General features: G+C 41.4%; 1 protein-coding gene and 1 pseudogene across 1 annotated transcript in view; both read left to right on the forward strand.

The window, feature by feature from the left end:
* Positions 1–12872, forward strand: part of AVEN (apoptosis and caspase activation inhibitor) — a 171284-nt gene that overhangs the window by 32616 nt on the left and 125796 nt on the right. The window contains exon 2 of the mRNA XM_028504253.2: positions 4508–4685. Coding sequence (XP_028360054.1) covers positions 4508–4685 — 178 coding nt within the window. The remainder of the gene's footprint in view (positions 1–4507; positions 4686–12872) is intronic.
* On the forward strand, positions 6353–6467 carry LOC114490390 (annotated as a pseudogene).

Consider the following 12872-nt stretch of genomic DNA (forward strand, 5'->3'; position numbering starts at 1 on the left):
AATTGCTGTTTTAAAATCAGGTACGGGAGGGGAGGCCGTATCAGACATATGACTTGCAAATATTTTCTCCCATTCAGTATGTTTTTCATTCTGTTGGTTTCCTTTGTTGTGCAGCAGCTTTTCATTGAATAGTTTGATGTAGTCCCACTTGTTGATTTTTGCTTTTGTTGCCTTTGCTTTTTGTGTCAAATCCAAAATGTCGTTGCCAAAACTGATGTCAAGGAGCTTATGAGCTATGTGTTTTCCAGGAGTTTTGTGGTTTCAGGTCTTTAACTCATTTGAGTTGATTTTTGTACACGGTGTGCTATCAGCTTTCTTAGCACCATAGAAAGGCTGTTCTTGTCTACGGCCATACCACCCTGAACACGCCTATCTGAAAGACTGCTCTTGGTTCCTTTGTCATAAATTAGTTGACACATGAATATATGTGTGTGTTTATTTCTGGGCTCTTTATTCTGTTCCATTGATTTATGTGTCTGTTTTTATGACAATATCATCACTGTTTTGATTACTAGAGCTTTGTAATATAGTTTGATGTTTTTCTTAAGATTGCTTTGGTTATTTGGGGTCTTTTGTGGTTCCATACAAATTTGTTCTGTTTGTAGATGGTTTGTTCTATTTCTGTGAAAAATGCTTTTGGAATTTTGGTAGGGATTGCATTGAATCTGTACATTGCTTTGGGTAATGTGGACATTTAAACAATATTAATTCTTCCAGTACATGAGCACAGAATCTTTTCTTTTGTGTCTTCTTTAATTTCTTTCATCAGTGTCTTGTAGTTTTTAGTATATACCAGACTAATTTTGGAATGATGATGTTAATATAATAATGCTGTGTGTATGTAGGGATGGGCAAAGGTAGGTTTACAGTTGTGAGTATGTGAAAGAGTTTATTCTTGTATTATGTATTTTTCCATACAAACAACTGTAAACTTACTTTTGCCCACCCCCACATTCATAGCTTTCATCAGTATTTTGTTATTTATCCGTTCTTTCTCTTCATCTTGAGATTGCATATTTTATTTTGTCTCAGCTCTTTGCAAAATGAACTAAACATAAAACATTTAGGTGTTTTTATGATACACCTTTCTCTAAGTTACATCAAGTGTCTTCTAAACTTCATTACTTCTTAACTGCCCTCTTGTGATGGATGCTGATGACAGCTGTCCTCATTTCTGCAGTTGGTGAGGATAATGGGACCCTTGTTCAGTGATATTTCTACGTTGGGGATTAGTGAGTCATTCAGCTCTGCGAAGCCCAGCCTATTATAAACTCTGTAAATGTTAAATGGTGATGATGGCAGGACCATTAATTCTGTTTAGGTCTCCTCTTGCATGTCTGTGCTTGTCTCACGTTAACAGCTTTGCAGGTGTGTCAGATCAAAGCTGCCTTTCATGTCAAGCTCATTGCTTTGCTGAAGTTTACATTTTTGCCTCATGTTATAGCTATGTTAGAAGTTTTGTACTAACTGGGGAAGTCTTTCTAACTCTGATTACCCAGTGGGCCAACAAAAGAATAGTAGATTTTCCAGATTAAACCTTTCTAGTATTTTCATCTCTCATTCTAACCCCTGTATCTCATTAGTTGCAAAGCTGTTTTCTTTAGAATGTTCCTGGTACTTGTTATTTAAACAGCAGATCTTGTTCAGTTACACTCCTTTCATCTGCTAGCATCTTTTCTTTCTGAGAAACTTTGGTTATAGCAGGAAACCTTCAGGGTTCAGGCAATCTTTGTAATGGCCTAGATTATAGATTGCCTTTTTTTTATGCTGCCAGGAAGGTTTATGATGATATTTGAGGGCTTAGAGTGATCTTTTAAAAAAATATTTTATTGATTATGCTATTAGTTGTCCTGTTTGTTTCCTCCCCTTATTGCCTTCCACCCTGCACCCCACCCCACCCGCATCACCCCCCTTCGTTCATGTCCATGGGTCATACATATAAGTTCTTTGGCTTCTCCATTTCCTATACTATTCTTAACCTCCCCCTGTCTATTTTCTACCTACCATTTATGCTTCTTATTCCCTGCATCTTTTCTCCCCTCCCTGCTGATAACCCTCCATGAGATCTCCATTTCTGCGATTCTGTTCCTGTTTTAGTGGTTTGCTTAGTTTGTTTTTGTTTTTTTCAGGTTCAGTTGTTGATAGTTGTGAGTTTGTTGTCATTTTACTGTTCATAGTTTTTTATCTTCTTTTTCTTAGATAAGTTTCTTTAACATTTCATATAATAAGGGCTTGGTGATGATGAACTCCTTTAACTTGACCTTATCTGAGAAGCACTTTATCTGCCCTTCTATTCTAAATGATAACTTTGCTGGATAGAGCAATTTTGGATGTAGGTCCTTGTGGTCCTTGCTTTTCATAACTTGGAATAATTCTTTCCAGCCCTTTCTTGCCTATAAGGTCTCTTTTGAGAAATCAGCTGAAAGTCTTATGGGAATTCCTTTGTAGGTAACTGTCTCCTTTTCTCTTGCTGCTTTTAAGATATTCTCCTTATTTTTAATCTTGGGTAATGTAATGATGATGTGCCTTGGTATGTGCTTCCTTGGGTCCAATTTCTTTGGGACTATCTGGGCTTCCTGGAATTCTATTTCCTTTACCAGATTAGGGAAGTTCTCCTTTATTGTTTGTTCAAATAAGTTTTCAATTTGTTGCTCTTTCTCTTCTCCTTTTGGCACCCCTATGATTTGGATGTCAGAACGTTTTAAAGTTGTCCCAGAGGTTCCTAAGCCTGTCCTCGTGTTTCTGAATTGTTTCTTCATTCTGTTCTGGTTGAATGTTTCTTTCTTCTGGTCCAAATCATTGATTCGAGTCCCGGTTTCCTTCCCTTCCCTGTTGGTTCCTGTACATTTTCCTTTATTTCACTTTGCATAGTCTTCACTTTTCCTCTATTTTGCTGCCATACTGGACTGTTTCTGTGAGCATCCTGATTACCAGTGTTTTGAACTGTGCATCTGATAGGTTGGCTATCTCTTTATCACTTAATTGTATTTTTTCTGGAGCTTTTATCTGTTCTTTCATTTGAGTCTTTTTTTTTTTTTTTGTCTCCAAGGGTCTGTTACATAGTAATGGGTGGAACCTTTGGTGTTCACCAGGGCGGGGCAACCCTCATGGCTGTGTTGTGACACTGTATGTGGGAGAGGGGTCCAAAAGGGAACAATGCTGCTTGCTGGGCTCTTGGCTGGCTTTCAGTCACTTCCTATGCTACCCACAAGCAAATTGGGCCCTTTGGTGCTGATTCCCAGGTGTGTGTGTGTGTGTGTGTGTATGTGTGTGTTCTAGGACCCTGTGAGTCTCTCCAGGGAATTCTTCTGTGAGGCTGGGAGTTTTTTCCGCTGCCTCAGCCCCCACAGGTGTTTTCAATCAGTGGTTTGAGGCTTTATTTCCCTCCACTGGAGAGCTGGGTTGCGTGGTCTGTCTTGCTCCCCAGTTGTTCTTCCTGGTTATTTGCATGCAAATGTGGGACCTCCTGCTCTGCCAGCCTCCGCCTTTCCCAGTGCGCAAGCTGCTGCCTTGCCCGCCCAGGTCCTCCAGCCACTGCCGTGCTGTGAGTCCTCTCTGCCTTGGTTGCCCGTCTCTGCCTGTCCTCCCGTTTTGGGTGAATGTTTCTTCTTAACACCTTGGTTGTCGGACTTCCATATAGTTTGATTTTCTGGCAGTTCTGGTTGTGTTGGTTTTTTTTTTTAAATTTTGTTGTTGTCCTTCTGTTGGTTGTGTGAGGAGGCAAAGTGTATCTACCTATGCTTCCATCTTGGCTGAAGTCTAAAATAATATCTTTAATATAATCAAATATGTAGTCATTGCTCACCTTCCATTTGTCTCATAAGTGATTTTCTCTAATTGTATTTAAATCAGAGTACAAAGAAGTTTCCGACATCACACCTGCTTTTGTTCATTAAGCCCTTTTAATCTACAGGTCTCTTGCTCCTCCCCCACCATATTTCTTCTCGCAGTTTATTTGTTGACAAAACTAGGCCTTTTATTTTTTGTAATTTCTCATATTCTGCATTTTCGTGCATGTGCCGTCAGCCTTTTAATGCCTAAGACAGGAAACTTTTCTAGAATGCATCTGGGCAGGGTTCCCATTTAAAGCTTACAATATAACATTTATAGAGTATTTTTAAAATCTGTAAATTGAAAGAATTGATTTCTATCCTAAAGTCCTCTGAGTTTAAGACTCTTACAGCTTTGATTATTTCGGTAGGAGGAAACAACTATTGAAATAGGATGCACTGGGGTAGAGTTTGGAGATACCAGTGATGCAAATTTTTTAGGTAGGAACTCCCCAGATTGTCTTCTCAGAGCTAAGTGAAAATTTACCCTGAAAGTGTATATAGTCTGATGTAATGGGGTTATCTTGAAATATTATATAATATCCTCAAGAGCTTGGTCTACAAACGTGCTTCTAATGTGATACCTGTGTACTATATATTTTTTTATTTTATTTTACTGCTGAGACTAGTTAGGTCAAGATTTATACTGATTATTGATTTGTCTCTAATGATTGCAGGTAGAAGACGACAGTGATGCAGAGACCCATGAAGAAGAGAATGATGAACAGGGAAATTATTCTAAGAGAAAGATCGTCTCTAACTGGGATCGATATCAAGACACGGAAAAGGAGGGCGATAATGAAAGCGGAGAATCCCAGAGGGGGACAGATTTCAGTGTTCTTCTCAGCTCTGCAGGTATGAGTTCCAGTGGCTCGCGTACTGCTTCGTGCTGTGCAAGCTGCGTAGACATTTATGTTCCTTTTCAACTGCATCTTAGTAACTAGCAATTCATCGTTTGTCCTTTGGATTTTAAATCCAAGTAAAGGACAGTGTGTCTAGTGCTTTGCAAGGAAAAATGGCATTTCTTGAAGTGGAAGTCAGGGTTTCCGTGTACTGATGTAAATGTCGTAAGCCATGGTTGGAATGGATAAAAGTCTTCATAGAAATGAGAAATCAAATGCTGAACTAGGCCCTTCTCAAGTGGGCAGTCTGAGAAACAGCACTGTTTTCTTTGATTTCAGAGGGATTGGTGCTTAGGTTTATGAAAAGCTTTATAGATTTTTTAGAATATATGTTCTTTTTTTCCTTATTTTGTAGCCAGGAATGTACATATTAGTGGATATACACACAGAGACATATGCACCTGAATACCAAAAGTTTTCTTTTTTGCTTTGGACGGCCTTCTCTTTCAAGAGGGTGAAAAACTCATTCCTTCCACAAATAGCTGTGTTTTTAAGATTGACTTCACCTTGAGTGGTGTGCAGCAATGTGAAATTGAAGAGTAGTTAGTTACAGGAAATAATGGGGCAGGGCTGGTTGTACAGATGGCTACTTCCTATTGGGTGAGACATAAGAATTTGAAGGATGAATGGAGAACAGATTAGTGGTTTTCAGGGGTTAGGGACGGGCGGGCGGGAGGTGAATGTGGTTATAAAAGGGCACCAATATGGATGCTTGTGGTCCTGGTACTGATCATTATCTTGATTGTGGTGCTGGGGACACAAACCCAGACAAGTGATACAATTGTGTAGAACTTAAATACACACACAGAAGTGATTGCAAATAACCCTGGGGAAGTCTGAGTAGGATTGGTGGATGCTGCCAGTGTCAGGATGTCCATATCCTAGTTGTGGCAGTATACTCCAGTTTTACAAAATATTACCTTTGAGAGACCATGCTTCAGGCATATGAGATTTCTCTGTGTTCTTTCTCACAACTGCATGTGGATCTATAATAACCTCAATAAAAACAGTTGTCAGGTTAAAAAAATGTAAAGGATTAAGATGTGTGAGAAGCAGTGAAATAAAATGAAAATAATATTTTCAGTTTCGAATTCTCTCTTCCCACACCTTTTATGTTGCTTTTGAGTTCTACCGTTTTTCCTATCTGCCTATATTTTTGAGTGCCTGAACCAGACTAAGACTCAACAGTGATGAATTCTCTCTCAGTCGAATAGTTGGAAAGAAAGAGGGAAGTGGAGTGAGTATGAGAGTGTGAGTCAGAAGAGCAGATTCTGTGTGCTGTCTTCATTCTTGTGGGGCATGCAGTGCGACCACCTTAGGTAGAGATTTGCTGATGGCATCCAACTCACAATTCAGGGACAGGTGACTCATCTTTTTGCCAGTCAGATGAGTATTTTTCTCTCATTACCTGCATTTTGGCCAATTAGGGGTTTAAAAGCACTTTTATTCAAGGTTGGAGAAATGTAAAATGTGTGCTGGTTTGCTTCAGTTTTTATCAGTTCTGCTAAAAGATTTATGGGGAAGACTGAAGTAGTGCAATAAAATTATCATGTGGACTTAATTGAATCAGTTGTGTAGTCAGCTACGACGGCAGTATCTGGCAATAAAAGATACTGCCTAGTGCTCACTTTGGCAGCACACACGCTGAAATTGGAACCGTACAGAGAAGGAGAGAAGATTAGCTTGGCCCCTGCACAAGGATGACATGCAAATTCCTGAAGCCTTCCATATTTTTTAGTGTCAACTGTAATTGAAAATAAAGATACTGCATATGTATTTGAAAGTGATTCTCAGAATTCTAGTCTAAGTCAGCAGTTATGCACATTAGCTTATGATTTTGATTATTTATTTTAGCATTTATTTATAACTTAAAATGGTGTGATTTGGGTCTCAAAGGTATTTTTTTTTTGGTAGTCTCTTTGCTTACTGATTTCTTAAGTGGCTTGTTTATCTGTGATTGGTTTCTTGGTGCATTACAACGGTCACATCTTTTGATACATTTCTTTCCGGCTCTGCTACTGATTTACCATTTTCTTTGCACACAGTGTAAGCCTGAGAAAGAGTGGCTGTGGTTTCTTCATGTGTGTTGGGGTGGAGCTATAATACTGGTTTACTTGTCAGTGGTGGAGATTCATTCTGTGATCATAAAATATTAAGAATATGCTCTAGACAGGCTGACCATACTTCTTGGAATGATTCTCATTTTTAGTATACTGCCCTTGTTTGTATAAATAAGCACACAACCCAGGAAAAAATGTTGCTAGTCTGTTAGATGTGCACATTGCAGACTTTGTAGATATTTCCAGATTGCTCTCCAAAGTGAAGAGCTGTGATTGGAGGTGTCTGCCAATGTGTAGCACTCATAGCCTTTTTCATTGTAGCCAGTTGATTGAATGGTGTCGAGTTGTGGTTTGTTTGACAGTTATTTGAGCGAGCGCCCACTCTTTCCAGGTCCTATTTTAGAAGCTGAAGATATGACAATACACAGAATGGACAAAAACAAAACGAAACACCTCTGACACTGAGTTAACATTCTAGAGGTTGGAGGACACAATAAAGAAAAGTATGTAAGATCTTAAATGATGATGATTGCTCAGGGTACAAATAAAATGGGGAGAGGCTGTTACAATTTAGAAAGGGTGGTCAGCGAAGGTCTTACTGAGAAGATGACATTTTTATAAAGGCTTGAGGAAGGGGAGGGAGCGGGCAATGAGGATCTGTGGGAAGAGTGTTGCCGGCAAAGGAATAGCAAGTTCAAAGGCTTTGAGCCTCTGAGATGAGCAGCCACTGGAGGGTTTTAAGAGAAGAGTAATGTAGCTAATTCATATCTTAACAGGATCCCTCTGGCCACTGTGCTGGAGTAACCCGAAGACAGGCCAGGGGGGAGCAGGTAGACCAACTGGGCTATTGCAACAACCCAGACAAGCGTTGCTGGTGTTTGTGGCCAGGGTGGTGGCAGCAGAGGTGGTGAGAGATGGTTGGGCTCTGGGTCTGTTCCGAGGGAATTGCGTGTACAGGTCTTGTAAACATGGGGAGTAAAATAAAACCAGGTATGGGTGTGACACCAGCTTTCTGGCCTAAACAGCTAGAAGAAGGGGGTTGCCATTATTTGAGATGGATAAAACTATTGGAAGTGCTCAGGTTTTTTAAAAAGGATTTTTTTTTTATTTACTTGTTTTTAGAGAGGGGAAGAGAGAGAGAAGGAAAGGGAGAGAAGCATCAATGTGTGGTTACCTCTCGCACATCCCTCACCAGGGACCTGGCCTGTAACCCAGGCATGTGCCCTGACTGGGAATTGAACCAGTGACTCTTTGGTTCACAGGCCGGTGTTCAAGCTGCTGAGCCACACCAGCCAGGTGGAGGTGCTCAGTTTTAATGTGTTAAAAGTGAGATGCCAGCTAGACATCTGTATTTGTCAGAGTTACGAAATAGATGGCACACTCAGTATAAGTGGAAGGAAAGTTTTAACAAAGGAATCATTTACAAAGGTGTGGGTAGGACATAGGGAACACACAGGGATAGTACAGTGTGTGGGGGGGCAGGTAACAGCGAGAGGTCACCACCCCCATTGCCGGAACTCTGAAGGAGAGATTCACGGAGAGCAGTCTACCTTGAGAGGATGTATCACCTTTGATTAGGAGATCTAGCCAGTGACGATGACTCCACAGGAGAATGACAGGGGAGTAAATACTCTGGTCTTTAACTCCCTTTTTCCTCCATTCTCCTGCCAGGGCTTCCCATGAGCTTAGCCTATTGGAGGCTGCAAGGCAAGGGAAGCCTGTTCCTGCCATCCCCGTAGACATACACTCCTCGGGCAGAACAGGGAGGCAGAGGTTGGAGGGTGACTCTAGAGTAGCAAATGGAAGAGACTCGGCTCAACACCCACCACCAAGTGCCAAGTGGACGATTGGATGAAGGCATCGGGGGTTCAGGATCCAGGCCTGCAGTGGAGATACACATGTGAGCCACGCGAGCCCTGAGGTGATGTGTCAAAGCCTTGAGAAGGCGTGGACGACCCAGGCAGTTCTTAGCCAGAAAAGTCCTGAGCCCTGGACAGTGTCTGGAGGTGAGGAGATGAGAAGGAACCAGGGGAGGAGTCTGAGCATTTAGGGCAGAAGGGAGAACAAGGAGGCCGTGGCGTCTTCATGGTTCCAGGAGGATGGAGGCTCGGGGTCGCACGCAGCTGATGACAACCAGAACTGACAGTTGAATTTGACAACGTGAGGTTACTCGTGACCTTGACTGGGAGTTTTGCTTCAGTGACGGGATACATTCTTTCTTGGGTTTAAAAAGTATATGGGAAGAGGGACATTTGAGACAGTAAGCACAAGTAACTCTTTGTTTTAAGGAGTTTTATTATTAGGGGTCAGTGGGGTTTAATCATGGTAACAGTTCAGCCAAGCAAATGCAGTGAAGTGAAGGACAGGAAAGGGGGGAGCAGAAAGACTGGCACTGAATTTGAGCCGGGTGGGTGGGAAGTGCAGGCACGGGGAGGAGGTGGTGAGCAGCGATAGGGGTGTCCCCAGGGGACTGCAGGTTCCTCTGTGCACAAGGGTTGTTGACCTCCTTGCAGGGCGGTGAGTCCCACAGGCAGGAAGTGGTGGCTGTGGGTGCTTGATGTTGAAGTTTGGTGAGGGCTGGTTTGTAGACGTTGGTAACATTATATTTTGGTGCACAAATAAGAGTGACTGGTGCTGGGCTGGGCAGAGAGCCCGGTCCATGGAGGTTGGTTGGACATTTTGGTTGCTGTTCTTGGTTTCTTCTCTGAACTGTCTGCACATATTCTTTTACATTTGGCTTGTTTCTTATTGACTTACAGATATTTTTAAATATATTCTTGATAATTACCTTTAGATTTTATAATTATAAATTTCTTTTAATATGAGACCTACTTTTACTTTCGTGATGGTGACTTTTGGTGCACAGTTTTACTTTTTTTTAAAAGATTTTATTTATTTATTTTTAGAGAGGGAAGGGAGAGAGAAAGAGAGAGAGAGAGACATCGAGACATCACTGTGTGTTTGCTGGGGGCCATGGCCTGCAACCTAGGCATGTGCCCTGACTGGGAATCGAACCTGCAATGCCTGGTTCGCAGCCCGCAGTCAATCCACTGAGCTACGCCAGCCAGGGCCAATTTTACATTTTAATGTAATTTATTGACTTTGTATCTTACAGTTTATGTTGTTTTATGCCTTGTTTGAGAAATCTGTTTTTTCCCCAAGATCATGAAGGTGTTTTACTAAAAGCTCAGATTTTGTTTATTTTCTGAAGTATGTTCAATTTCATTGGCTGCTGTATATTTTCACAATCATTTAATAAAAAAACAATTTATTGAGGTGCAATTGACATGTAACAGGTTAAAGGTTGTACAACTCAAGAGTTTGGGGATAAGTATACATACACCTGTGAAATTGTCACCACCACGGAGGCCATAGACATGTCCATCATGTCCCAGCTTCCTCCTGCCCCTTTATTACTATTATTGTGTGTGTGTGTGTATGTGTGTGCACACGCAGGTGTGTAAGGCCACGTAGCATGAAGCCTACCCTCATAACAAATTTGAAGTGTAGGGTGTGGCATTGTTAACTGTGGGCACGGTGCTGTACAGTAGATGTCTAGGGCTTATTTACCTTGCGTAACTGAAACTTTTATATCCATTTTACAAACATTAGTGAAGTAAGGTGGCATAATCACTCTACTTGTATTCTAGTCTTTGAAAGAGTATATAATGTTTTGGATTCAATTTTCTATTTTTCTTTAATAGTACATAATTTCTTTACTAAGCACAAAAGTAACCAAAGTTAGAAGTAACTTGTCTGCACTGAACATTTTGACGTTTAGTATCGGACATTTAAGTTCAGCTGTGATGGTACAGTCTTTCCTTTGTCAGCGTGGCTTAATCTAGGCAGCACATGGAGCAGGTCTGCATTTGAATGCTGTTCTGTCATGTCTAACCTGAGGCGATACTGTTTCTCTCAGTAGGACGCGCAAGAATAGAAAGGAGTACTCGATTTGATGATGTCGACCTCTTATCTGAAATTTATCACTGGTTTTAGTTCTGCTTTAAATATAACCATGGTGCCTAGATTCAGAACTTATCTGAATTTTTTTGTTGCTAGCTTAATTAACTGTATTTAGTGAAGTCAAATAAAGTATAATTTTTCCCCTTGAATGTTAGATGCATAATAATAGTTGCCGACAGAATTGAGCAATGCTTGCTGACAGAATTTATGTATCCTCATTTTTCTGAGATATTAAAAGTTCTTGGGTATAACTGATTATCGAGTCTGTTTATTGAATAACCAGAGGCAGTGGTCTGAGTCGCTGAGCATTTAAAAGTGGGCAGTTTTAGGTTAGGTCATAAATGAAGTCTACTCCTTGTTCTCCCACTTTGCCGCCTTCAGCTGTTCGTCTGATTTTCTCCTCATTCTCAGTGCCTGCATGTGCTGTGAAGGACGGCCGTTGTCACTGGGACGTGAGGTTCAGACTTGGTGTCTCTGCACAAAGCACAAGGCTCTGTGCTTTGAACTGTTTTTTGTTCCAGAGTTGGCTGTGCCACGTGCACACTTCCGCTGCGATTCTGAAATGCCATTTTGGAGGCAGACCTCTTGGCTGAGAGTACATCCAGCTTAATGCGTTGTCTTCTGATAGGATTTCTGCTGTAACAGTGAACTTTTGCAGACCAGTGATACATTTAAAGAGCAAATGTCTACCGTACATGTTGTTGGTGTGTAAGCGTGTTGGTATATTCGCGCTAGGAAATAGTTTGTCACTTCCCAGTGAAGTGGAAGATCCAGCACTTCCACGCTTGGAGTTACTCCAGGAAATGCTAGCACAGGTGTACCAGGAGGCGGGCGCACCCAGGTCCGTAGCAGCCTCTCAGGAGAGTCACAGATGGAAGCAACTCAGATGCCCGGTAACGGTGGAATAAATACATAGATAAGTGGATGAACCTCTCAAACATAATGAGAAGTGAAAAGAAAAAGCCCTACATATCCACATAAGTCCTCAGTGGGATTTTATATAAAGTCCAAATGCGAGGAAAAAGTAAACTATGCTATTTAGAGATTCCTATTTAAATGGTAAGAGGAAAACCAAGGAAGTGATTATTACAGAAATCAGCATTGTGTGCCCCAGCAGAGAGCTGAGGGGTGCTGGTGGGGGAGCGGCACGCAGCAGGTGTCGAGGGGCCGGGAGGCTTCTGTGATGGTGGTGCTCTGTTTCTTGACCTGGATGATGGTTGTTTATGTTTGTTCAATAATTCTTTAAATTGTGTATGAGTAAACACAATATATTATTTATTTGATTTACATATTTCTGTACAAAGAAAAAAATCTGATAGCGATAGAACTTTCGTTGCCAGTGCAGACCACAGGCAACGTTTTTGGAGAGGGCGATCTCAGAGCACCACCAGCCCTCGCCTTCAGTTGCCGCCCGCTCTGTGTGAGTTTCTGGCCATGGGCGGTGGTGGCTCATGCTTCTAGGTGGAGGACATGGGAAGGCGCTAGTTTGTTTGAAATCATGCTTTTCTTGGTAGGACTGGGAGCCTTTGGATATTTTTTTTTTAAGGATTCTCCCTGTAAGCCTCTGAAACATGATCATGCCTTCTGCTTTTCTTCTTAAACAGTATTCTTGCAGTTCTGAGTTACATTTCACAAGCTTTGAGACTGGTATCATACTCTCACTTAACATTGAGGCATAAAATATTGGATCTTTGAGTAATTTTTCCACCCCCTACTTTTTTTATTCCCAAATGATGAGTCATTGAATTAATGCCATATGCTTTATCTATTTCTTTCAAGATGTCACAGATAACCAGAGTTAGAAGATTGTTTACAGTGTGAGCAGAAAGCACTGGAGCAATACTTAGGAAAATTATGTGACTTCCGGCCAAGATGGAGGCGTAGGTAGACACACTGTGCCTCCTCGCACAACCAAGATAGGGACAACAATAATTTAGAAACAGAATAACAACCAGAACTGATAGAAAATTGAACTCTATGGAAGTCAGACAACCAAGGAGTTAAAATAGACACATTTATCTAGACTGGTAGGAGGGGCGGAGTTGGGCAGCCGGGCAAAGAGGGGTTACAGCACAAAGAGCGGTGGAACTCGGTGCATAAGGCATTCTGGGTGCACA

The sequence above is a fragment of the Phyllostomus discolor genome, chromosome 1 (assembly GCF_004126475.2).
Source record: "Phyllostomus discolor isolate MPI-MPIP mPhyDis1 chromosome 1, mPhyDis1.pri.v3, whole genome shotgun sequence".
Taxonomy (NCBI): domain Eukaryota; kingdom Metazoa; phylum Chordata; class Mammalia; order Chiroptera; family Phyllostomidae; genus Phyllostomus; species Phyllostomus discolor.